Below are 24,463 nucleotides of genomic sequence, written 5' to 3' on the forward strand. Positions count from 1 at the left end.
TGACAACTCTGCATCATAAGTAAAATAGGGTTTAGAAATGAACTTTGATAATTATATGTTTTACTTTGAAAAGTAGCATTGACTTTTATGAGCACATATATATTACTTGAATTACAGAAAATGAGTTCTATATATTTCTAGCTTTTTAGAACATTAGAACTATAAGACCTATACATAAACTCGTAGATTCTTAAGATTGATTGGTTATTTAGATGATATGATGATGGAAATCTTACCATGTTTAGGTGCTTGATTTAGTGGCATAATTTCAACAAAACAAGTGTCTTTGAATGATGTCAAAAGGCATATCTTTGCTGCAAACTACATAAATTAAAAGTATTTTTACACTCCATGTTGACAATAATAAACAATAAATAAAATTGTACTTCACTAGTTCGACTAAATAATATAAGAATTATATTAACAAAGAAATTTAAGAGCGCATTTTCTATTAAAGATGTATAATCATTGCATAAACTCTAATGAACTAACAATTGAATATAAACGCAATAATGTAACATCGTTGTTGTTTTAGTTTTTATTTCATTAAGCAAGGAATATTTTGTGTTTATGATTTTTTTTATATCAATAAAAAGACAAAAAATAATTAATTACTATATTAATTAAATTAAATATTATTTTAAAAATTATTATTACAGTAAATGAAGATGAATATTTCTTGTCTGATGTGACGTTTTAATATAGCGTACGTAATCGCACGTAATCGTAATGAAGAAAGAGAGGTTTTGATGAATCATAATTGTAGAGAAAAATAAATATAAAAGAAATTTTTATTCACTTGTATATTAGAGAGTAAAATACATGGTGTATATATAAGAAAAAGATTAAGACCTAACTGAAATAGAAAAGGAAAGTTGGGTCAAACAAACAAAGCCCAATAATTTAAAATAGAAAATTAAATATATTAAAAATTATTAATATTTAAAATGATTTATATTATTAATAAATAATTTTTAAAATAACAAAATTTAGTATAGTATCTAAAGTAATAGTAGAAACACTTATAAAATATTTGGCTTTATAGAAGTTTGGTAGACGGAAATTTTTGAGAATATAAAGTAGATAAAACTAATTTTCTCATATTTGGTTTATATTTTAAATAATAATATTATTAGGAAACAATATTTTGAAAGGTTACTGGTCAAGTTTAAAAACATTCCGATGAAAATCTCACTTAAATTAATGAATAAAAATAAATCTTATTGAAATAATTAATATAACAATAAATTCAAGATTTTAATAAAAAAATACATTATTCTTTCCTTTTTCTAGAAAACTTATATAAATATTTTTATAGATATTTTTTACCGACAAGATAAAATTTAGTCATGTGTAGGAATTATAATTTCAGGACTCATGATTTTTAGATATGGAAAAAATTATATTAGAAAAATAATGAGGAGAAAATCATTATTCTTTTTCACGTATTAAATGTATTATTTCAATTGATAAAAAAAATATCAATAAAACATTATAAAAGATCATTTAGTCAAACGAAGAATTAACATTATTTTTTACAACTAAATTTCAACAAAAAATAAATAAAAATTGAAGTTGAGTTTGGGGAGTGCAAGAAGGAATAATAGACTTGTTGTTGAAATCTTAATGATGGAGCAAGGAAGAGGGCAACGCAGAGGTCGTTCGGGTCATCATGAAGAACAAGGGATTGCAAATGATTACACAACCTTCTTCTTTTCGAACTTCCCAACCGGAGTCGGAGAATTAGACATGTTCAAGGTGTTTCAAAAATGGACTAGAGTGAAAAAGGTTTTCATCTCTCGAAGATTAAATAAATGGGGGAGGAGATTTGGTTTCGTGAGATTTATCGGTGTGAGAGATGTGGGGTGCTTGGAGAGAGAGTTGGATCAATTATATGTAGGGAATAGGAAGCTCTTTGTGAACATTCCAAAGTACCAGAGGAATCAGCAGGAACTAAGTAGGACAGATAGAAGGCTCCAGAGGGCTCCTTATAGGGTGAGCCAGAATGAAGCTAGTCTTGTTCACAAGAAGGTCATCATGACAGGGGGGAGAACAGAGAAGGGAGGACAAATGGGTGGAAAAGAAAGGGAAAAGGTCTTATGCAGAAGCTGTAACAGGTGCAACTAAGGATCAGTGGAAGGGGCTGAGTTTTAAAACACAACAACATGTGTTACCGTGGATGGAAATGAGTGCGGTGGGGAAACTTAGGGATGATAAGAACATTGACCAGCTGGAGGAGGAGTTAGTGATTAGAGGCATGAACATGTTACGTGTAAGAGTTTTGGGGGACAACCTGGTAATGCTCACACCAAGAGAATGGGAGAAAATGGAGAATATAATAAAGGTAAATAGTGAGTGGGTTGATAGTGTGTTTGAAAGTGTTCCGACCTCAAGTCGTTAGGCAGCATCGCTAGGGTCAATCACCACATCCGAGGTATTATCCGCTTTGGAGGTCGGTGCTCCGTCACGGTTTTGTCCTTAAAAGGCGCCTTGAAGGGTGAAGGGAGGAGGGAGTATATAAACTGCCCTTGACCTCGATTCCTGAGCGATGTGGGACTGTATTGGCATACGGGAACAAAATGTTCCGACCTCAAGTCGTTGGGCAGCATCGCTAGGGTCAATCACCGCATCCGAGGTATTGTCCGCTTTGGAGGTCGGTGCTCCGTCACGGTTTTGTCCTTAAAAGGCACCTCGAAGGGTGAAGGGAGGAGGGAGTATATAAACTGCCCTTGACCTCGATTCCTGAGCGATGTGGGACTGTATTGGCATACGGGAACAAGCCCCCCAGTCGAGGTCTAAGGGGAGTGGATCCCCCTAGTTGAGGGGCGAAGGAGCCTCTTCGGCCCCACGGTGGGCGCCAATGTTCCGACCTCAAGTCGTTGGGCAGCATCGCTAGGGTCAATCACCGCATTCGAGGTATTGTCCGCTTTGGAGGTCGGTGCTCCGTCACGGTTTTGTCCTTAAAAGGCGCCTCGAAGGGTGAAGGGAGGAGGGAGTATATAAACTGCCCTTGACCTCGATTCCTGAGCAATGTGGGACTGTATTGGCATACGGGAACAGAAAGCATTAAGCCTTGGTCGATATCCAGTGGTCCGAGTCACAAATCAGTTTGGGTGAGGTGCTATGGCTTACCGCTTCCCTTTTGGAATAAAGATTGCTTTACCAAACTGATAGGAGCTCTGACCCCGTCGGCTATGTTGTTAGATATTGATAATTCTACGGATTCATGAGAGACTCTAGAATTCGCAAGATTACAAGTTCGTATTATGAAGATCGAGAGTGCTAGAATGGTGAATTGTGTGCAGATCAACAATCAGCTATGCAATATTCTCATTAAAGAGGAGTTCCCAGTTTGGTATGGAGGCAGAGGCAAGAATAACATCTCGTCTTCTATATCTTCGGAGAGTGTATCATCCTCAGAAACCTACATAGAAGAAACAGTCTTCACAGTGATGAATGGCGAGGAGGAGAACAAATTATGGAGGGGGGAGGAGTACCATTCAAAACGGGAGGAGGAAGGAGAAGAGATTGTGGAAGAAGATGAACAGAACCCACATGAGACAAATTTGCTATATGTGGGCTCTTCGTAAAAAAAAAAAAAAAGGTTGTTAGTGGAAAGGTGTTAAAACTATAATGAAAGGAGAAAGAAATGGTCAGAGAGGATTTGTTGATGTTGACCTGATATCTTTCTCTGACGAAGACTGTGGGGTGGTTGGATGAGGCAAACCAATACAAGCTGAGTTGGCAAAATTGGTGATAGATCTTGAGTGTGGAAATAATCTAATGGTTACCCTTGGGGAGACGGGCCTTGAAAGAAAGAAAGTAGCCCACTATGTAGGGGGCTGGTCCTCGTCCTCAGCCCAGCTAGAAGAGGAAGATGGTGGATCTGAAAAGAAGGCAGATGAAGAGGAGTGTGGCTTAAAGGATGGAATAGGACATAGCTATATGGAGCACGAAAGCTCGTTAGGAGACTCAGGACCGAGAGCCAGTGGAGTAAAACGTCAGGCTATCTTAAACGACTCAAACGCAGTAGACCCCGTGCTAGAAACTGGTTCGTCATCTAATAAGAAGGAAAGTAAGGGGGAACAATATGCGTTTGGAAGAGCAACGCTGGGAGCGTCGTCTACATCGCTTCCTTTTGGAGATGGGGCGGAAAGGAGAGAAGCAAGTCAAATTCCCTGCCACGTCGAAGAAAGAAGAAAGGTCTCGTCGAAATGGGGGAACCTCGATCACACCCGAGACAGTCGGCAAGGCTTAGCGAAAGACGCTCTCAGGTGGGTACCTCTTCTTTTCTTAGAGCTAGCTTATCTGTAGTTTCAATTTCAAATAGAGATATTATGAACTGCAATTCTCGTCTGGGTGCTCGTAGTAACATAGTGGAATCACCGGAGCTATGGGCAATTGGAAAGCAATTGGGTTGTTGTGCCGAGAAGATGAAGAGAAGGTTATTAAAGAATATGACGGTATGGAAGCAAGAGACTCGGAGGTGGCAACTAGACATAAGGAAGGGAAAGAGAATAGTGTTTTATGATAATTGTGACCTTCAATATAAGAGGTCTGAGGGGTGGCACCAAAACTAGGTACGTGATACAAATTATAGCGAATGAGGGTGTTGAATTCGTGTGTTTGCAAGAAACAAAAGTGAAGACTTTATCAGATGTTAAATGTTACTCTTTGTGGGGGGACAATAAAGTGGGATGGCTACACTATGAAGGAGACAATGTAAGTGGAAGTTTGTTGTCGATGTGGCATAAAGAAGCCTTCAGTTACGAAAATCACCTCATGGGGAAGGGGTACATTGCTTTCTTCGGCAGTCATCTTAAAGCTAATCTTAGATGTGTAGTGGTTAATATCTACGCTGCTTGTAACTTGAGAGATAAGAAGACCCTTTGGGCGGAGCTTTTAATATCAAAAATAATTCACAAGAGGTGATCTGGTGTTTGTGTGGCGATTTTAATGCTATTAGAAGTAGAAGTGAAAGGAAAGGAAGTACGGGAAAAATGGACTATGCAAGTGAGATTAAAGGTTTTAATAGCTTCATTGATGATAACTTGCTGCTGGACACTCCTATTGTGGGTAAAAATTATACGTGGTTTAACTCCAATGGTTTGGCAAAGAGTAGATTAGATTGAGTGCTAGTTACTGAGGAGTGGATGGAAAAGTGGCCTATGTGCAAACAATATGTACAACAAAGGGAAGTCTTCGATCACTGTGCCATAGTGGTGAAGTCGATGGAAAAAGATTGAGGACCTAAACCTTTCCGAACCATTGATGCCTGGTTGACGGAGAGGGGATTTGGTGAGATGGTGAAGACTAAGTGGAATTTCTATTCCATTCAGGGGAGTGGGATTTTGAAGATAAAAGAGAAGCTGAAGTGTTTGAAAGGGGATCTAAAACTGTGGAATAGGGATGTGTTTGGGAACATAAATACAAGTAAGAAGAGGATTTTACAGGATATTGAGGATATCGATTGTCAAGATTGTAATGGGACTATCACGGAAAATGCTAGGCTTAAAAGGTGTGAGTTGATAAGTCGTCTCAAGGAAATTGATAAAAAGCTAGACTCGCTTACTTGTCAGAAAGCTAGAGCAAGTTGGTTCAAGAATGGGGACTCCTGCACTAAGTTCTATCATTCGACCCTTAGATGGAGAAGACTTAGAAATGAAGAAGGGTGTGGTTATTGAAGATCAATGGTGTGAGGAACCTAGTACAGTGCGTAGAGAAGCGAAGAAGCTCTTTGAGAATAGATTTACAGCTACGAAAGATTTGGGTGTAAGACTTGATGTAGTCGATTTTAAGACTCTCACTGGTGAGGACAATCTGGGTCTTATAGCGTTTAGTGAGAAGGAAATTAGAGACGTTGTGTGGCAGTGTGAAGGTGCAAAGAGTCTAAGCCCTGATGGATTCAATTTTAACTTTCTTAAGAAAAGCTGGGAAGTCATAAAAGTTTAAGTTGTGGAAGTGGTGGAGCAGTTCTATGAAACTGGGTTATCCCAAAGGGCTGCAATGTCTCTTTTGTTACTTTGGTACCCAAGGTCAGGGACCCTTCCAGGCTCGAGCAATACAAACCTATTTCGTTAGTAGGTGCTATATACAAAATTATAGCAAAGTTGTTGGCGGACAGGATTAAGAAAGTTCTATCCTCTGTTGTTGATGAAAGCCAATCGACGTTCCTGAATGATAGAGGAATCATTGACAGTGTCCTAATGGCTAATGAGGTGGTAGAAGACTTAAGGAGAAGAGGGAGAAGTGGGTTGTGTCTAAAGGTGGATTTTGAAAAGGCATATGACTCAGTCAGATGGGATTTCCTCTATGATATCCTTCATAAGATGGGGTTTCATCATAGATGGATCATGTGGATTTGAGGGTGCTTGGAAAGTGCTACTATATCAGTGTTAGTCAATGGGAGCCCTACGGAGGAATTTAAACCCTCAAGAGGGCTGAGACAGGATGATCCCTTAACACATTTCCTCTTTCTTGTAGTAGTTGAAGGCCTGGTTGGGCTAGTAAGGCAAGCTGTGAAGACCAACATGTTATCTGGCCTTAAGATCGGAAGAAAGGAGGTCGAAATGAGCTTCCTCCAGTATGCAAATGATACCTTGTTCCTCTGCGAAAACTCTCTCACCAATGTGGTGACTCTGAAGGCTATTCTAAGGGGTTTTGAGGTAGTCTCAGGTCTTAAGATTAATTTCCATAAGTCAAAGCTAACAGGTATTAATGTACTTAGCAGTGATATTGGTTGCTACACAAGGACTCTGAATTGCTCTCAGATGGGAACCATGTTCAACTACTTGGGCCTAGAGGTGGGGGGAAACCCAAGGAAGAAAAAGTTATGGGAGTCTGTGCTATGCAAGCTGAAATCACGGCTTAATGTGTGGAAAGGGAGATTCTTGTCTATGGCAGGAAGAATATGTCTAATCAAGTCTGTCATCACGGCCATACCGCTATATTATCTTTCTTTGTTCAAAGCTCTAGAGTTGGTATGCAAAAGTATTACCAGTATTCAGAGGAGGTTCCTTTGGGGATGGGGAAGGGAGAAAAGACCGATGGCATGGGTTAGTTGGAAAAACATATGTAAACCGAAAGAAGAAGGGGGACTAGGTATCAGAGACATGCGTAAGTTTAATGTTGCGCTATTGGCTAAGTGGAGATGGCGTTGTATATCAGACAAAAAAGGTAGGTGGGAGGAATGTCTGGATTCAAAGTATGACCTGGAACATAATGTTGTTCAAATTCCATTGAAATTACAGTCATGGTGGTGGAGAGATTTACGAAAGGTATGTTAGGAGGAAGGAGAGATGGGTGGTTCCAAGAAGAAGTTGGTTGGAAAATAGGGAGTGGAGATAAGGTAAGATTTTGGGAGGATGTGTCGATTGGTAATGTCAATCTCAAATCATTGTTCCCTAGATTGTTCTCCTTATCGCTTAACCAGGGTCAAAAGGTGGAAGAGTTAGGGGTGTGGGAAGAATCGGGGTGGTGTTGGAACTTAAGGTGGAGGAGAGTAAGATTTGAATGGGAGATTCCTTTAGAAACTGAACTTGGTCTACACATATCTAGAGCTACTGTAACAAAGGATAGAAAGGACGCCCGGGTGTGGAGAAGCGATGAATCTGGAAGTTTTACAGTGAGTTCTGCATATGAATGCCTAGTTAAGGCTGATAGGGGCCCACAAATTGTTGCTTTCAAGTACCTATGGAAGATTAAGACGTTCCCTAATGTGATGATCACAGCATGGAGGGTACTGTTAGGTAGAGTACTAACTAAAGAGTGCTTGAGCAAAAGAGGGGTGATGTTGGACACTGTAGAATGCGCCATGTGTCAGTCCGAGGAAGAGTCGTGTCAACACCTCTTTTTGGAATGTAAACATGTCCTGAGTGTGTGGGCCTTATGTTATAGATGGATTGGAATTATGCCTGTCCAACACAATGATCTTTTGATCCACTTTGAGAGCTTCCACTTGATCCAGAGCAGCAATAAACAAAACTTGGTGTGGAAAGGGGTGTGGACAAATATAGTGTATGTGGGAGCATAGAAACTCAGTTGTGTTCAACCAAGGTGTTGTAGATACAGAAGAAGTGTTCCAGAATGCACAACTTAAATCGTGGTTATGAATGAAGCATAAAACACCTAACTTTAATTACTCTTTTGCAGATTGGGTCTTGAATCCAATGTTGTGCATTAGTAGTTTTAAATAAGAGGTTGTAGGTAGTGTCAAAGTGGTAGTGTTGCCCATGTAAAGTGATACACATGGTTTTTGATGCTGTTTGGGGTTATGCTGATATGTGGGCTGGTTTTATGGTTGTTGGATGGATTCTGGTTGGTTGAATATAGCTGGTGCAGATGCTGGTGGTGTGGTCAGGAGTACTGACTTATGGCTTGCAGAAACTAGCCTGGAAATAGTTTGTACCTACAGGGAGCAGGATTAGGGGAGCAATTGGGGACCTGTGTTTAGATCAGGACATCCCTCAACTATTCCACTTTTAATTCTATTTATTCTTTGTTAATAAAAAAAAATCTCAAATTGACAAACATGTTAGTTTAAGATAGATCAAACAGCAAATACATATTACGAATTTCATTGAAAGAATTTTTTCTACGTTATAGTTTAAGAAAGAATAAAGTAAAACATTTGATGATTTATAGTTAAAATAAAAAGTAATTAATAGTATCTAATAAAAGTAATAAATTTTATGAAAAGGAAAACCTTATCAGCAGCTGCTTGCAAGGTAACATGATCTCCCCATTCTCCAAACCTGGTAAATAAAATTGGATGAAAAAAGATAATAAAAAACCAGAAATGTGGCTTGTTTAGTTAATATATATAGTTCATCTTAAAATAAGACACCTACTTGGCCATTTTCTTGTAATATTGTTTATACTTCATTGGTACGTAACACTCATATAAGGAACGATGATCTTTGAGCTGTGAAAAGATAAATATTATGCAAAATTAGCATATCAATTTGTATTCTTCATTAGAGTAATAGATTTCATATTGATCCACCTTAAGTATACAAAGATTTTTACCATTAATCCATTTAAACTTAATTTTTTGGATTAACCTAATTAAATAAATACAATCCAAGAAACCAAATGAGGTTGAAGAAGATATACTTTACATGTGAGCAACAAAATCCATATGTCCTTAATTATAGCATACATGCCTGTTTTACAATCTCTTTTCGAACGTGCTTGTGGTGCTCAGGTGACTTAAAAAGCTGATCTGAAAGTGCACGAAACTGTAATATAGAGAGAAGCATCAATAAAACCTCAAAACAAAATGCTCATTAAATGTTACCAAGATAACATCCATACCTGACAGTTTCCATCTGCAGAGACTTCAACCTCATAGACACCATGCTTGTTTAACCTTTGAAAATACATAATTATTTAACAACTCTAACTAAGAGTAAATGTAAATAAATGAGTTAATCTTTTGTGAAGAAGTCTAACCCAAATCAATATGTTCAACAATAACCCTTAAGAATGTTTTAAACTTAGTGTTATTCAAGTCGCTGAACTGGGAATATCTTATTTTGATTAATTGAGGATGACTTGTTACTGACATGTTGTAGTTTAAGTATTTTTTTGTTTTTCTTTTATTATTGTCTTTATGTAGTGGTCAACAAAACTCTTTACATGATGTTAGGTAGAGAATGATAAAGAAAGGTTTTATAAGTTATATGTAGACATAGATTTCATTGATCATTAATGCTTTTGCGAGTTATGTACAACAGGAGTGAAATATTCCTAAACATTAATTTATTCTTTTGTTTTGATAAAAAAAAAATCAAATACCTAATAGTTTCAAATTCTAAATATTAATACTTTAAAAGTTGAATTTAGCATACATACTAGTCAATAATTGATTCAACCAGAAACATTCTCTTAACAATTTTGTTATGAAGTTGAAAAAAGGATCTTGTGTTGCTCTTGTAAAGGGTTATGGTATATATTTTATTCTTCTTTTCCCAAGCCACAACAACATGATAGCCTAAATATGCCAATACTTGACTATCTCCTATCTTGATTATATTGTACAATGTCTTTAGCCATAATTTTTATTCGAATCCCCAATTTGTATTGTTTCTACCTTTTTAAATGAAGAAAAATATGCAATACGCTTACTATGTTAAGAGTGTTTTGATTTATGCACGAGTCCTTTTAACATTATGAGTTAAAGATAGTTAGAATATTTGGTATACTAATAACACTACATTGATTTCACATAACTAAAAGAAGACATGATACCTATGAAGAAGACGTTGGTGATCAATGATAACATTTCTAATGTAGGAGTTTATTTGGGGCACATGCTGAAATTTCAAGAAATAGGGGTTATACGAAATTTAAAAGGTACAATTTTTAAAAGTCCAAAAGTCAAAGTTCAATTTGTTTTGGACAAATAATTTCTGGAAATAACACAAAAAACAAGAATTCTTACAGGAATAGGAGCAAAGTTGGAAAGTCGTGTTCCATCCAATTTGGCATACTCTTTTGATAACATGAGAGCAATGATTTGATCATCCTCAGAATCTTGTTCACAACTTCTTCGAGAAGTTGAACAAGATTTTTCCACCCAATATTGTGCTTCATCCATCATCTACAATCACTACAAATTTCAACCTAATCCTTAATTTTCAGACTCTTAGAAGAATTCAATATTATTTTTTTATCGATAAATAATAAATAAATAGATTTGAAGCATTTAAGAAATCTACAACCCTAATAGTGTTATTGAAATTCTAATAAATTTTATCTTCAGTCTCAATAGAAGATTCAATTAAGAAATACAAACATTTACACCAATTGATGAGGTTAATTCATAGAATATAAAATGAACACCCTCGATAATTTCTAGAGATTCAAATCAAACAACTTATTGTGGCAAAATAAAATATGCTATGATAAATCATTTCACCAATAAAGCAACAGCTGAAAAATTTGCTTTCAAACTAAGATTCGTAAATAAGAAATAAGCACAATCAGAAGGTGATTAACATGAATTTTGATAAACCCTTGAATTAATTCAATTTATAATCGATTATATTGATTCCCAAAGCAATGAAATATGAGAAAGAATTGGCCATTGCCCAAAAAGCATAATGGTGGATAAATACCAAAAGCCAATGTTAAGCAATAAATATTCATTACCCAGAAGTATATACAGACAAAAAAACACATATACCTGGGAATTATTTCCTGGAATTAAATGATTAATTCTAATTTGATTCAAATGGTGAAATGAATAATTTCGCGAAAGACAGCAGAAACGAAAAGCCTGAAAGAGATAAATTTTCTCCACCTAATAAAGAGAGAGACAAACAGATGCAAAATAAAATTGTTTGGCTTTTCATTTCCTTTTTCTAGGAAATGTTTAAAAGATGCAAATAAGAATGCAGGCTTAAATATTAAGCTTTATAATAAAGTCTTTAATAATTTTTATTGGAAAGATTTGACCCATCTGTTTATTATTTAAAATTTTAAAGTATATGATTTAATTTAATTATTTGTATATAGTTGTTTAGTGATAAAAAATCACTTATATTTTAATAATATGTAATATATGAGTAAACAATGCGATGAATAAAGTTACTTTTTAACAATATAACATTAGTAAATTTAATTTACTTTAAATTATTAAATACCAGAAACAAAATAATGAGATTGTTTACAGGAAGTTAATATAACTCTAGGATAAATTTAATTAAAGGAACTTTTGTAGCATTTGTTAAATTTTAAAGATAGAACCTAAAAATTTAATTAATGGAGTTTTTTAACATTTGTTAAATTCTAAAGATAGAAAAAAAAATATTCCATATTTTTTTAAATCTCATTAAATAAATAAATAAAATAAAAATTTATAAATAAATAATTAAAAACATATAACTTTAATAAGTTTTATTTTAGTTTTATTTTTCTTCTATTTTTTTGTTACTTTTCTTCTTTCTCTTCCTCTAAATTCCTAATCCTTATCTTCGCCGTCGTCTCCTTCTTCATCATAAAGCCTCATAGAAGCAATGTTGTATTGTGGATGAAGAGTTAAAACAAAGTATCGCATCAAAAGAATCAAATTGATGTGAGTATTTGTTGGGCCTGTCGTGCTACCCGCTGTCGGGGCGCTATCGGATCACTCATAATATATAGTCCCACGCACGAGTTGGCAGTCTCGGCGTGAGGGGGGTGTGTTGGAGATCCCACATCGACTAGAGATTAGAGTCTTTCATTGTATATAAGTGGGTGTAAACCTCAATCTTATGAGCCGGTTTTATGGGGTTGAGTTAGGCTTAAAGTCCACTTCGTAACATGGTATCAGAGCCATTTCGAGTCTATCCTCGATTGGTTCAACTTGTAAGATGGTCCGAGACCAAGATCACCATGATTTTTGGGACTATTATTATAAACCCCATATAATTATGTTAGTTGAATAATATTAATTTAGATAAATATATTATGGGAATCAATTTTATTAATGCACAATTAACGACCACTCACAGGAAGTAGGGGACTCAAATTTTAGCATTATATTAATTGTATAAATAGAATTTTATGCTTTTACTGACTTGAGTGTCGGAGTGTCATGGTAAGAGGAGCCCCTCGTTCTCTGAAGGCTGGTTCACTAAAGCTTGAAGGAAGACCACCATGAGCTCATTCAGATTCCGACCAACCTCGAGCCGGCGAGAACATTAGCGCCCACCGTGGGGCAGGTGAAAATGTCCCTACTACCACCACTCACTTAGAATATATTGTTTTAATATTGATTTTACTTTCAATAAGATATAAATTTTATTATAACTTTAACTATTAATTTTGACAAAAAAAAGAGAGTAAAGACAATTAATGTTAAGCTAATTAAACAAAAATAATAATTTTATTTTTATTTTTTGTAATGATAATGTGTCATTCTGTTATAAATGTAAAGTGTATCGGTCGGTACCGAACAAGCCAGTCTCGGCTAAGGTAATCGACTGCCCAAGTCAAAGAACACCTCAAGACACGCAATAAATAATAGTAATGACGGTTACAATGGCACTTAATGAGTCACATTCATATCCTGAAATATGCGGGAAATATCTCCGAAACCCTCTGCGGAGGTGTAAGGTACGTTTTTCATATTCTATCATAATACACTTAAATCATAGCACTGACTTGAGCATCGAAGTGCAATCGTAGGTACTCCCGACCGGCAGAGCATTAATAGCGAAGGAAGAAAGCTCGAAGAAACTCAAGGATTAAGGATTACCGACACGTCAGCAATTGTATAACAAATTTCAAGTATTATTTGGGTCCCTCTTTCTCCATTCGGGTTCATAAATAGATGTTTATTTTAAAAGTAGAAGAGGTGTGAATGTGATACAGGAAAGGAAATGGAATTAGAAAATAGTTGTACATATAAATGGTTCTTAAACATGCATAAAAATAATAATAGCATAAGTCAAATAATTAGTGTCCGTGGATTTCGGTTGTTTAATAATTTAATTTTTTTTATATGTATCAATTAAAATCGTATTTTTTAAAGTATTAAAAATCTATTAAGAAAGAAAAAAATTATAAAGATGTATGCACTTTTATTATGTCTTAACTTTATTCTATGAATACTATATTCATGCACTAAAATCAAATTATTATTTACTTTCCTGATTATATATTGTTTTATAAAAATAAAATATTATTTTAACACTTTAATCTATATTTATTAAAAAAGTTAATTTCAATACGAATATGATTTTTTTAATAGGATTAGTAGTTCAATACGTGAAAGGGAGAAAATTAGATTTTTTTGGTAAAATAAATCATTATCAATTTTCATGTAAATAAAATAGAAGATACTCCAATTTTATAGATCGACAAAGATCACAATGTTTCACATTTATGCGGCAAAATCTTACACATTATGTCATTGCATATATGATTTCATCTAAAGATAATTGATTTAAGCATATTTCCAAAAAATATATGGCAATTATTTCTATTTCTTCAATAAAATTGCATTTTTCGTATATAATTTTTGTTTTGTTTTCTACAACGATCGAGTCTGATCGAAAACAACTCAGAATAGGGAGTTGTGACATTTTGGGACGATGACCGAGTCCGATCAAAAACAACTCAGAACAGAGAGTTGTGACATTCTCGGACAATCTAGTCCGATAAAAAAAACAACTCAGAACAGGGAGTTGTGACATTCTCAGACGACCGAGTTGGATAAAAAACAACTCAGAATAGGGAGTTGTGACATTCTCGGACGCTGAGTTCGATAAAAAAACAACTCAAAACTGAGAGTTGCGACGACACTAGATTTAATTTGACATTTCTTCTCGAACATACGGTAACATGTAGCAAACACCTTCAAGCGGTCAGACTTGGCTGCAAAGGACATCAACGAAATGACAAGAGTCGTGTACGAAACAGGTTTGACTTGATTATTACTTGAAAATATATTGTTTTTTTAGATAGATCCAACAAGCGATCAGACTTAGCCGTAAACAACTTTGACGACTACCTACGCCATGTGTTGATCAGGTCCAGTCTTAACTTGATATTGCATAAAATTTATATTTATATTACTCTTCAATATAGATGTATCGAACGATCAAACTTTTTCTTAAACAACTTTTGCAAAAGGATCATCTCTTTCTATGAAAAGAATTTTTGGGGCATGTACAAGTTTTTTTTAAGATGTTTTCGACAAGTCTTTTCGTCTCGCTCGCTTGGCTCAAGGTTGGAGGTTGTGTACCATCCCGTATTTGGTCGGTCATATACTGATTGGTCTGACTTGCAAGATGGCCTGAGGCCAAGATCACCATGATTTTTGGGACTATTATTATAAACCCCACATAATTATGTAGTATAATAATATTAATTTAGATTAATATATTATGGGAATCAATTTTATTAATGCACAATTAACATGATTTTAATGCATAATATCCATACCTCTTTGAATGCTCTTATTCTTATTTATTTGCTCAATATCTCTTATTATATTACATAAATGTTCCGATTATATTACAAAATACTCTAATTTATATACATAATATTCAGATCTTATGGAAAGTTACCATAATATGACACATTAATGTCTGGAGGAACCAGAGTCAAAGATCCAAGCCCATAAAGGCTTATAAATAGACAACCATCGCAGGGGAGCCCCGCTCATTATCATAAGGCTGACTCACTAAAGCTTGAAGGAGTCCACAAGGAGTTCATCCAGATTTCGACCGACCTCGAGCCGACGAGAACATTTTCTATTGTAACTGGATTTAGTTGGATAAGTTCTCATCACCAGAAAGCTAAAAAAGACTGTTAGACAAGATTTATGAGCTTCCTCTAGAAACTTCAGCTCCTTCCTCCACCTCATTCGATTCCTCCCAAAGCTCCTCATCCTCTCACCACTCTCACTTTTGCATTCTTTGACTTGTAAACCTAACCTAGTCACTACACGTTTTTCTCTTCCTCTTTATCTTACTATTTAACAATTTGTTTACTTTTAAAATTTTGAAGAGTTATATAATACATATGTCATGAAAAAATATTAGATATGTCAAGTGTGTCACACACTCACACACTACAAAATATGACTTTTATCCATCACAAAAATTGGTCGCTAAACCTAGTCACAAACCACTTAACGACTATTTTTTTCATTGATCACAAAATTATGATTGAAAAAGTCGGTCATTATTCTGGTCGCAAAGGATTTTGTCACTCAAATTTTAAGAAACCAATTTAGTAACCCATTAATAAAAAAAAATTGATCGCTAATGAGATTAAATTTAATAATTAAAATTAAATATTTATTAGTGACTAACTCATGACTATTATTATTATTAATGTTAACAATTTCTTGAAGGAAATCAAATCTAAGTCATATGACTATGACTATGACTATTATTATTATTATTATTATTATTATTATTATTATTATTATTATTATTATTATTATTATTATTATTATTATTATTATTATTATTATTATTATTATTATTATTATTATTATTATTGTTGTTATTGTTGTGGTGTTTATTATTTATTATTTTATTATTATGATGATGATTATACTATTATTGTTATTAATTTTATTATAATTACAATTAATATTATTACTATATTAATAATAATCAAAACCTTAATCAAAATAATAAAATAATCATAATACTAATAAAAATAAATAATGCTAATAAAATAATGATAATAATAATGATAATAATTATAAATTTAATTATAATCATAATAATCAAATAATTAAAATTCAGTTACTAAATCATTCACTAATTTGTAGTAATATATTTTCATTTAACGATTCATTTAATTTCTGTAGTTAAATTAATTCAAATTAATGACAAAAATCAAATCAATAATTTATAATAAAATATTTATATTTAACTATCAGTTTGACTTTTGTCATTAAATAAGTACAAATTAACACGAAAATCAAATTCAATTGTTAATTTGTAGGAATTTCGTAATCAAAACCAAATTAATCACTATTATAATAAATTACTTAATTAATTTAATAATAAATCAGATTTAATTTTATATTTTTTTTTCTCACTCCTATTATAAAATTAATTTGGGTATAAATTTATCAGGATTTCTGAATTTTCAAAAACCAACAAATTTTCTAATGAGGACGAAAATTTAGTATATAAAACAAAAAATATTTAATATAAATGTATAAAAGGTATATCAGTTATTTAGGTTGTTAAATTTTGTAAGATTACTTCAATATTAAGTTATAATATTTAACGACTAATTTGATTTAAGTTTTATTTTCTATAACCAATTTAACATGAAATTCTAAAGTTCAAGAACTAATTTATTGTTAAATTATATAAGAAGAGATAGTTGTTGCAAAATTTTCCTCGTTCAGAAATTAAAACCTAAAATAAAGGGAAAATGGCGTGTTAAATAGCAATTGCGAAAGTGTAAATACAACGATCTTACATGGCATAGGGCATACCTTCTAAGAGGCCCTTATAGACTCCATATCATGGCAGATTCTCCGTGCACTATATCATTTTTAATTGGCACCCAATCACATTTAAAAAAATTCAATTTACCCTTAATGAATATGAAAATATCTTAAAATGTGATAGGCACCCAATCACCCAATCTCATGCATCCAACCCTACTTTTCTTCTTCTTCTTCTTCATTTGTGCTTGAAGCAGCAGCCGTAGCCACCCTCAGCCACCGTCATCCACCATCGTCTCCCTTGGTTTCCTTCACCATCAATGAGCTTCATCATCGCAGGCAGAGCAGCAACCGCCACCGTCAGCTTCTGAAGTCGGAGAAGCAACCATCGTCGGAGAAAGGTACTCTATCATGCCAACCGGATATTTTTATTTGTAATTCATTATTGAGTTCCGCACTTTTTTATTCGTAGTTCACTATTGCGTTCTGGATATTTTTATCCGCATTTCAGGACTGGATTCCGAATATTTTTATCTGTAGTTGGGCACTTGGCTTCCATATATTTTTATCCACAGTTGTGGAAGAATGGCCTCCGGATATTTTTTATCCTCAAGAGGCATTTGACTTGCGGATAATTTTTTCTGTAGTGTTGTTGTTGTTGTTCTGCAGATATGGTTATCCGTATTAGTGTTAGGTAGTTTAGGGCACTTGGCTTCTATAGAATTTTTCATTTGTTTTTTTTATACTATATGTGTTATAATTTTTTTATATATGTTGGATTGAATGTTATTTTGTTATATATGTTGTAAGATGGTGCGAACTTGAGGTGGAGGTAGTTCTAGAAGATGGTGCGGACTAAAGCTTCACACAACAATGAACTACCTCTACCTCACCATATGAAGAAGACAAGGGCATGATGGGATTTTAAAAAGTTCGTCTGGTGCCAATCACAATTGATCGGGTGCAGGAAGCAATTGTCCCATATCATTGGCTCAGGTGTCGGATCATGGCCCAAGACAGGCCATTTCTTTTTCACCCCATTGTTTCCATATGCACACTGTGGAAGTGGTCAAAAGACCAAACTACCCCTTTGTTACCTTCACATACTAACGCCACAACTACCACTCTTGTTGTGACAAGTCATCCTTATCTAAGTCATCCTTATCTATGTGTTGTGTTAAATGAATTTTTTTAAAACAATATTTTAAATTATGTAATGTAGAAAATAATTTTAGATGGTACAATCTAAAGTATTTTTTGAATATTTTTTTTTAGATTGTGCAATTATCGAAAGTTTTTCTTTATGAAAAATTAATTTTAGATTATAAAATTCAGATTTTATTTTTTAAAAAAGAATTTCAAGTTACACAATTTTAAAAATAAAAAAAAAGTAAAAAATATCTTTTAGATGGTACAATTTGAATTAAAAAAAAAGTTTTTAAATTAGATAATTCGAAAGTTAAATTATACGATTCAGAATTCATGCAAAAAATGCTTTCAGCAATTCGAAAAAAATTGAAACAAAATGAGAATTTTCATGTTTATGGAAGTATAGAAAGAAATTATGGGGTTGTGAAAAGAAATCTCCATGACATTGTTTTGCTTTCAAGTTTTAAGAAATATTCTACGACTTCTGTTCAATTAAACTCATCTTTTTGTCGTGTTATTTGAAGCTGAAGTGGCCAACAGCTCTTAAACCTTTGTACTTGGAAAGCATGTGATTGTAATTATATTGATAGTCACAAAATCTGCACACCTGATTCTGTGTTACTAAAATATCTTTATCTCCAAAAGGTAATTCCTTTATATTCGTTAGTGCCATTTTACATCACACATCACACCATTTTAATTAAACATAAACATAATAACATAATTGGAAAAAGAAATCATGACATGCAAACGAAGATAAAACTGAGAACTTCGGCCTATAATAATTTTCTTACATAAATATATATCTATTTGACAAAAATAAATTGAGACTGTAAATAAGAAAGAAACTAAAAACTTTACTATTAAATTATCATATATGGACTAGCACAATGTGTCGACGGTTGATGTTGATGTGACAAAGGTATTAATATTTTAAGATCTCATAAGTTTTTTTAAATTCTTTGCTTGCAGATTTTATTTTAAAATTATTTTTTTCTTTTGTTAGCTTTTTTTTTTAACTTTTCTTAATAATTGTAAAATTTATTCTTGTATAATAGAAGTTTTTTTTTTCTAGTTAAGTTTGTGTTTTGTTTTGGTTTATTATTATTTTTATTTTTATTATTATTAATAAATAATAATAATCATAATAGTGGTAGTAATTATGATAATAATAATAATAATGCTAATATTTAATATTAATATTAAGAATATTAATTTTAATTTTAATATTAATACTAATTTTAATAATAGTATTAATAATAATAATGCTAAGATTAATAATTTTAATAATAATTACAATATTATTCTTCCAACATAGTAAATGTTATCTATCTATATTCATATTTTTACAATTCAATTTATCCTAATTAAATAATTTATCCTAATTAAATATGTTGTTAAATAAATATTTATTTTAAGCATACTTTTGAATTAAACTTTCTTAACAGTATTTCTATAATTTTGAGATTTTATTCAAAATGCTATTTTGTATGTTTAAATACAAATTATGATTAGCTTTAGTATGCATGATTTTATTTATTGAAGTACTGGTCAATTGAACTTGAGTATGATTGAGGTTAATGTGTTGGTAATTTACAAAAATGATTTAGGATATTGTGACCTAGTGTAAGTTTTTCCACACTACTCCTGGAGAATGATGAATAAGGTGAATAGAGTTTGTTTATCACATATGAAATTTATTTATCACATGAAAAATGAAATCGAACATTTTGAACAATGTAAGATTGGTAACATATACTCACTAACTAATAAAGTTGTTCAACCTAAATCATAAATTATAAATATTATACACAACTACAAGTTCGACTAGTCCACTGTGATAATTGTACACCGATAACAATGACATAAGAGAAATTCACCTTGGTGTCCTTCACTGGAGTCACTTCACACATACCTCATGCACCATCCCACTGAAGTAAGCTCAAAATATCGAGAATTTGTTTAGTGTGCAAAAAGTTGATAGCAGGTCACCACTTATTCTTATACAAGTTACCACTTATTGTGACTAACTACCTTGATACTGAGATTAGAGAACTTTTCCTCGATGTCCTCCATTGAAGTTACTTTACACACACCTTATGTACCGACCCACCTAAGAACAACATAAAGCTCAAAATTTCCAAAATTACTTCATTATGCAAAAACTTGGTAGTAGGTCACCATGTATTCCTACCTAGGTCACCACTTAGTGTATTTGTCACTAACTACATTGACATCGAGTTTATAAAACTTGACCTTTGTGTCCTCCACTGAGGTCACTTTACACACACTTCATGCACCACTCCACCTAAGAACAACAATAAGCTCAAATTTTCAAAAATTTGATTAGTGTGCAGAAACTTGGTAGTAAATCACCACTTATTCCTATATAGGTCACCACTTACTATGACTAACTACATTCATACTAAGATTAGAGAACTAGACCTTGGTGTCCTCCACTAATGATGGAAATGCGGTTTCCATCAACTAAGGTCACTTTACACACCCTCATGCACCACCCCACCCAAGAAACAAACAAAGTTTAAAAAATCCAAAATTACATCATTGTGCAAAAAAATGATAGCAAGTCACCATTTATTGTTATATACAAGTTACCAGTTATTGTGACTAACTACATTGACGTTGAGATTAAAGATTTTGACTTTTGTGTCCTCCACTAAAGTCACTTTACACACACGTCATGTACTTCCCAAGAACGAAACTAAGTTTAAAATTTCTAAAATTATATTTAATCGTATAAAAACTTGGTAGTGGGTCATCACTTAGGCCTAAATAGGTCACCAATTAATGTGATCGTGACTAACTCTATTAATAGTGACATTAGAGAACTTGACCATCGTTTCCTCCACTAGGGTGACTTCATCTCATGCACTGACCGTCCCACCCAAGAATAAAACAAAGCTCAAATTTCTAAAATTACTATCAATATTGTTTGGGAAAAATCTTGACAACTATTATAAGATTTTATTAAGATTCTATACATTTTGTGTTAGAAAGAAAATCCATGTCTCATCACCTTATTTCAAACCCTAATTAACTTTAGTGTTAAAAAAGAAGGCACGCGCGTGAAGTTAATAAGAAAGGTTTATACACGTGTGGCAATTTTCTAGATATTTTCAGCACTAATAAAAAAGAAAATATTTCACAAAAACAAGTGTATCTTAAACAAAAAGGAAACACGTAATTTATATCAATGAGATTTAAGAAATGACCTTAAGGACGAAGCTCCTTCAAGCTAACCCTCAACATGAAAAAAATAAAGAATGGAATAAATCAAGAGAATAAAGTGATTATATTCTCCATTTTTTTGGGACTTAAACAAAGGAAGATATTTTTTCTTTTTATATCCTCCTAATTCTCCCAAAACTAAAAATTAATTGTTAAAAGAGACATTATTAAATTTCCCCAATGCATCCATAGATCAGCCCAAAAACATAGTACTTCATCTTCATCATCTCAAACACAATGGGAAAAGGAAGTAAACATTTACAAAATGAAGCTTAATTAGGAGCGAAGAAAAATAAATAAAGATTTAAGAACTTTAGGAAGCTTTCAAGAAAGGAAGCAGTTAATCAATGTCATTCCCAGCTAGACTATTGGTGTTTGCTTGCACCTTTTGATGCACAATATTCTCTCTTTGCTTTGTTTCCTTCACTGCATATTTGGTGCAGTGTAGAACCTTTTGCACCTTTCTGTCACATTAGTTATGCTACAATTAGCTGTATGTAGGGCCATTTTTCCTCGTGCAGTATGGAACACTTTTTCCATCCCAATACTTACTTTTTTCTTCATTCTAGAACAACAACCATGTAATTAATTACCTAAAAAAGGGAAATGGGTGCATTCAAATTTAATTTATATTACTATTTATATATGATGATATATGAATATACATCAATTAGCTTTGGCTTCATGATAGAGGGTTCATATGTTCATATGCTGCTGCAATGGTTGCAGATTTACAGAGTTGAAGCACCAACATCTGTGCTTTACCAATACAACATCTACAAGTAACACAATAACATCTTCCAAATTTTGTTCTCTTTCTTTTATTGTACCACCTGAAGAGCGAACATGGATGAAGTACCCTATGGAACCATCCACAGTAAAAATGAAAAAAAAAAGATTACAAAAATAGAAAGAACAAAATCCATTCACCCTGGTCAGTTGTGGGTTATTGTTGTCATAATTAAAGCAGTTAAGTACCAGAATTATATTTGTAATTTACCACGCTAGTTGGTCTCTCCCTTATTATAAAAACCATGAAAAAGGGAGATGACAGGGTTGAGCTTGGGTTGTTGAGCCAAACATGATAAATATATAACCAACCAAATCAGGCTTCAACTTCATGCACCCTTTTCCTGCATTTCCCTCTTCCTCTTGAATGACTCTTGCTTCTGCAACACCATTTGCCTGCGGAACTTCATGATGAAAAGGTCAGCAGCAAAGTCAATCTCATCCTCCAGTTTAAACTCTTTCCCTGCCTCTTCCTTTGAATTCTTCACCAAGTCAATCACGGATCCTCCAAGATCCAAATCCTCAGAATCAAAAAGGGTGTGTGTGAGATCCGGGTACTTGTCATCATCGCCATCATAGTTGTAGTAACCTTCATAGCACTCTTGGTCTTGCTCCTCAACCACTAGGGTTTCAGAGGGGTTCGGCAAGGCCTCGTAGGAGTGTGAATTGTTGTACAACACTATGGCCTTGCTTTCTTCACTGCCCTCTTCCAATAAGCAATCATCCTTGGACTGAGAATCGTTCCCCCACACAGAATGGAACTTTTCAGAGAGGGAACTCATCAAGAACCTTTTGTTCTTCATCAGTGAGAATATGAGCAAACGAGCCCGTACGGCGTTAGTTTTGGACTTCAAAGCCATGGTTTTTGACTTGGCCATTGAGCTCAGATTTGATATGATCTGCTTCAGAAACCTTGATGCTCGGTTCTTCATGTTGCTCTTTGTGTTGTGATAATACTAACTAACAACTAACAAGTAATGAAGTAACAAAAAAACTATAACAATAACAATAGAAACTCAATTCCGAAATGAGATAGTGAACGAAATCAAAGGTAGGAAACAAAAAGTGAGGGTGTTGGTGATTTTGAGAGGGAGGGAGATGGTGTGAAGAGATTTTTGTTGTTGTTGGTGTACAAAGATGTACGTCAATAACGCAAAAGAAAGTAATTTGGGACGAAAGAGTACAAGATGGGTACACAGGTTTATATAGGCGATGGTGATGAAGGAGTACATAGAGTGATGCTTGCTGTTTATTGATGTGAGGGAAACACGTACACTTTAATTAACTAAAGGAAGAGTGAGGGTTAAGAAAAGAAAAAGGCACAGTGACACTTGGCTTGTGGTGATAGGGTGTGTGAGATAATAATACTGCTGCTTCACTCAATGTATACGAAGCTGCAGTGTTTTGGTAGGCAGAAACTATATGCGGAGGTTTTTCCCTTTTACTAATGCCATGGTTTTAGATTTGACCCATCTAACTCAAGAAGTTTAGTTTCGACTGTATTATCTTCTAATCTATCATTTTCATTTTGTCATCTTAACTAGGGATGTCATAAATTCACATTTGAGAATTATTTTATCTGTGCCAATTTATATTCATATCTTCTAATATTCAAAAATGTTACTTCGACAAGACAACTCAATAGTCTACTTTACAATCTTTTAAGATTTATCCATTTTCTCACATTGATCCATATTTCAGAAAAAAAATTATAATAATAATAGGTTGAGTAGCATTCATATTTACTTAATATAATAAAATATATTATTTTATTTTAAAATTGTATTCATGGGTTATAAGATGGAGAATTGCAAAGAACTCGAGTGACTATATGTATTCTTTAATCGAGGCTTTATTATCATCAATGATCATTTGAGTAAAACGACTTAATCAATAAGTTTTAAATGATGAACGATTATTTATGAAATAATGAGTAAAAGTTATGTAACTAATCCAAATACGGTGATCCACTCAAATGATACCACCTAATTAATGTTTAAATATTCACTCTCCCGGAAGTACAATATATATTACTTCATACTCTTAATTCTTATAAAATGAATAATTTACCATCTTTATACTCCTATCAACGTAAACATTGAAGAATCTTTTGCAGGTGGATCTCTCCCTCTCATGAGGAACCAACTGAAAACTTGTTTCATGATAAACAGAGTTGTAGTGCCCGAACTCATTTTTGATAAAAACAAATATTTTGTTTATATTAATTTTTATTAAGAAAACATAATAATTTATGATCAAAGAGGTAGTAAAGTGGAAGTGAGAGAAAAAAATTAGTGTTAAATATTTTTTTTTTAAAGATTATTTATCCTTCTACTTTGTAGTTTGAAGCATTTCAGTGTTGGG

The 24,463-nt window shown here is 33.3% G+C and overlaps 2 protein-coding genes and 1 long non-coding RNA gene across 3 annotated transcripts; all 3 read right to left on the reverse strand.

Annotated features, from left to right (window-relative positions):
- Positions 1–236: 236 nt before the first annotated feature.
- Positions 237–8,923, reverse strand: LOC150029563 (uncharacterized). Its single transcript, XR_016520475.1, has 3 exons — positions 8,850–8,923; positions 8,705–8,753; positions 237–321 (listed from the first exon to the last, which is right to left on the reverse strand). It is a non-coding gene; the product is annotated as an uncharacterized LOC150029563 (long non-coding RNA).
- A 196-nt stretch (positions 8,924–9,119) lies between these two features.
- Positions 9,120–10,612, reverse strand: LOC137815465 (OVARIAN TUMOR DOMAIN-containing deubiquitinating enzyme 12). Its single transcript, XM_068618585.2, has 4 exons — positions 10,445–10,612; positions 10,252–10,316; positions 9,316–9,370; positions 9,120–9,239 (listed from the first exon to the last, which is right to left on the reverse strand). The coding sequence occupies exons 1-4, from the start codon at positions 10,601–10,603 to the stop codon at positions 9,150–9,152; spliced, it is 369 nt and encodes a 122-aa protein (XP_068474686.2). The 5' UTR covers positions 10,604–10,612; the 3' UTR covers positions 9,120–9,149.
- An 11,494-nt stretch (positions 10,613–22,106) lies between these two features.
- Positions 22,107–23,318, reverse strand: LOC137813738 (uncharacterized). Its single transcript, XM_068616152.2, has one exon. The coding sequence runs from the start codon at positions 23,029–23,031 to the stop codon at positions 22,429–22,431; it is 603 nt and encodes a 200-aa protein (XP_068472253.1). The 5' UTR covers positions 23,032–23,318; the 3' UTR covers positions 22,107–22,428.
- Positions 23,319–24,463: the final 1,145 nt, after the last annotated feature.

The sequence above is a fragment of the Phaseolus vulgaris genome, chromosome 1 (assembly GCF_051622355.1).
Source record: "Phaseolus vulgaris cultivar YP4 chromosome 1, ASM5162235v1, whole genome shotgun sequence".
NCBI classification, from domain to species: domain Eukaryota; kingdom Viridiplantae; phylum Streptophyta; class Magnoliopsida; order Fabales; family Fabaceae; genus Phaseolus; species Phaseolus vulgaris.

What these genes read in the sequence shown, in the direction of transcription:
- LOC137813738 (XM_068616152.2), bottom strand. Translation starts at nt 23,031, where the DNA reads ATGAAGAACCGAGCATCAAGGTTTCTGAAGCAGATCATATCAAATCTG.
- LOC137815465 (XM_068618585.2), bottom strand. Translation starts at nt 10,603, where the DNA reads ATGATGGATGAAGCACAATATTGGGTGGAAAAATCTTGTTCAACTTCT. An exon ending in CCAACTTTGCTCCTATTCCT is followed by an intron (nt 10,317 to 10,444) that starts GTAAGAATTCTT and finishes TTGAAATTTCAG; the next exon opens with CATGTGCCCCAAATAAACTC. An exon ending in CTGCAGATGGAAACTGTCAG is followed by an intron (nt 9,240 to 9,315) that starts GTATGGATGTTA and finishes TCTATATTACAG; the next exon opens with TTTCGTGCACTTTCAGATCA.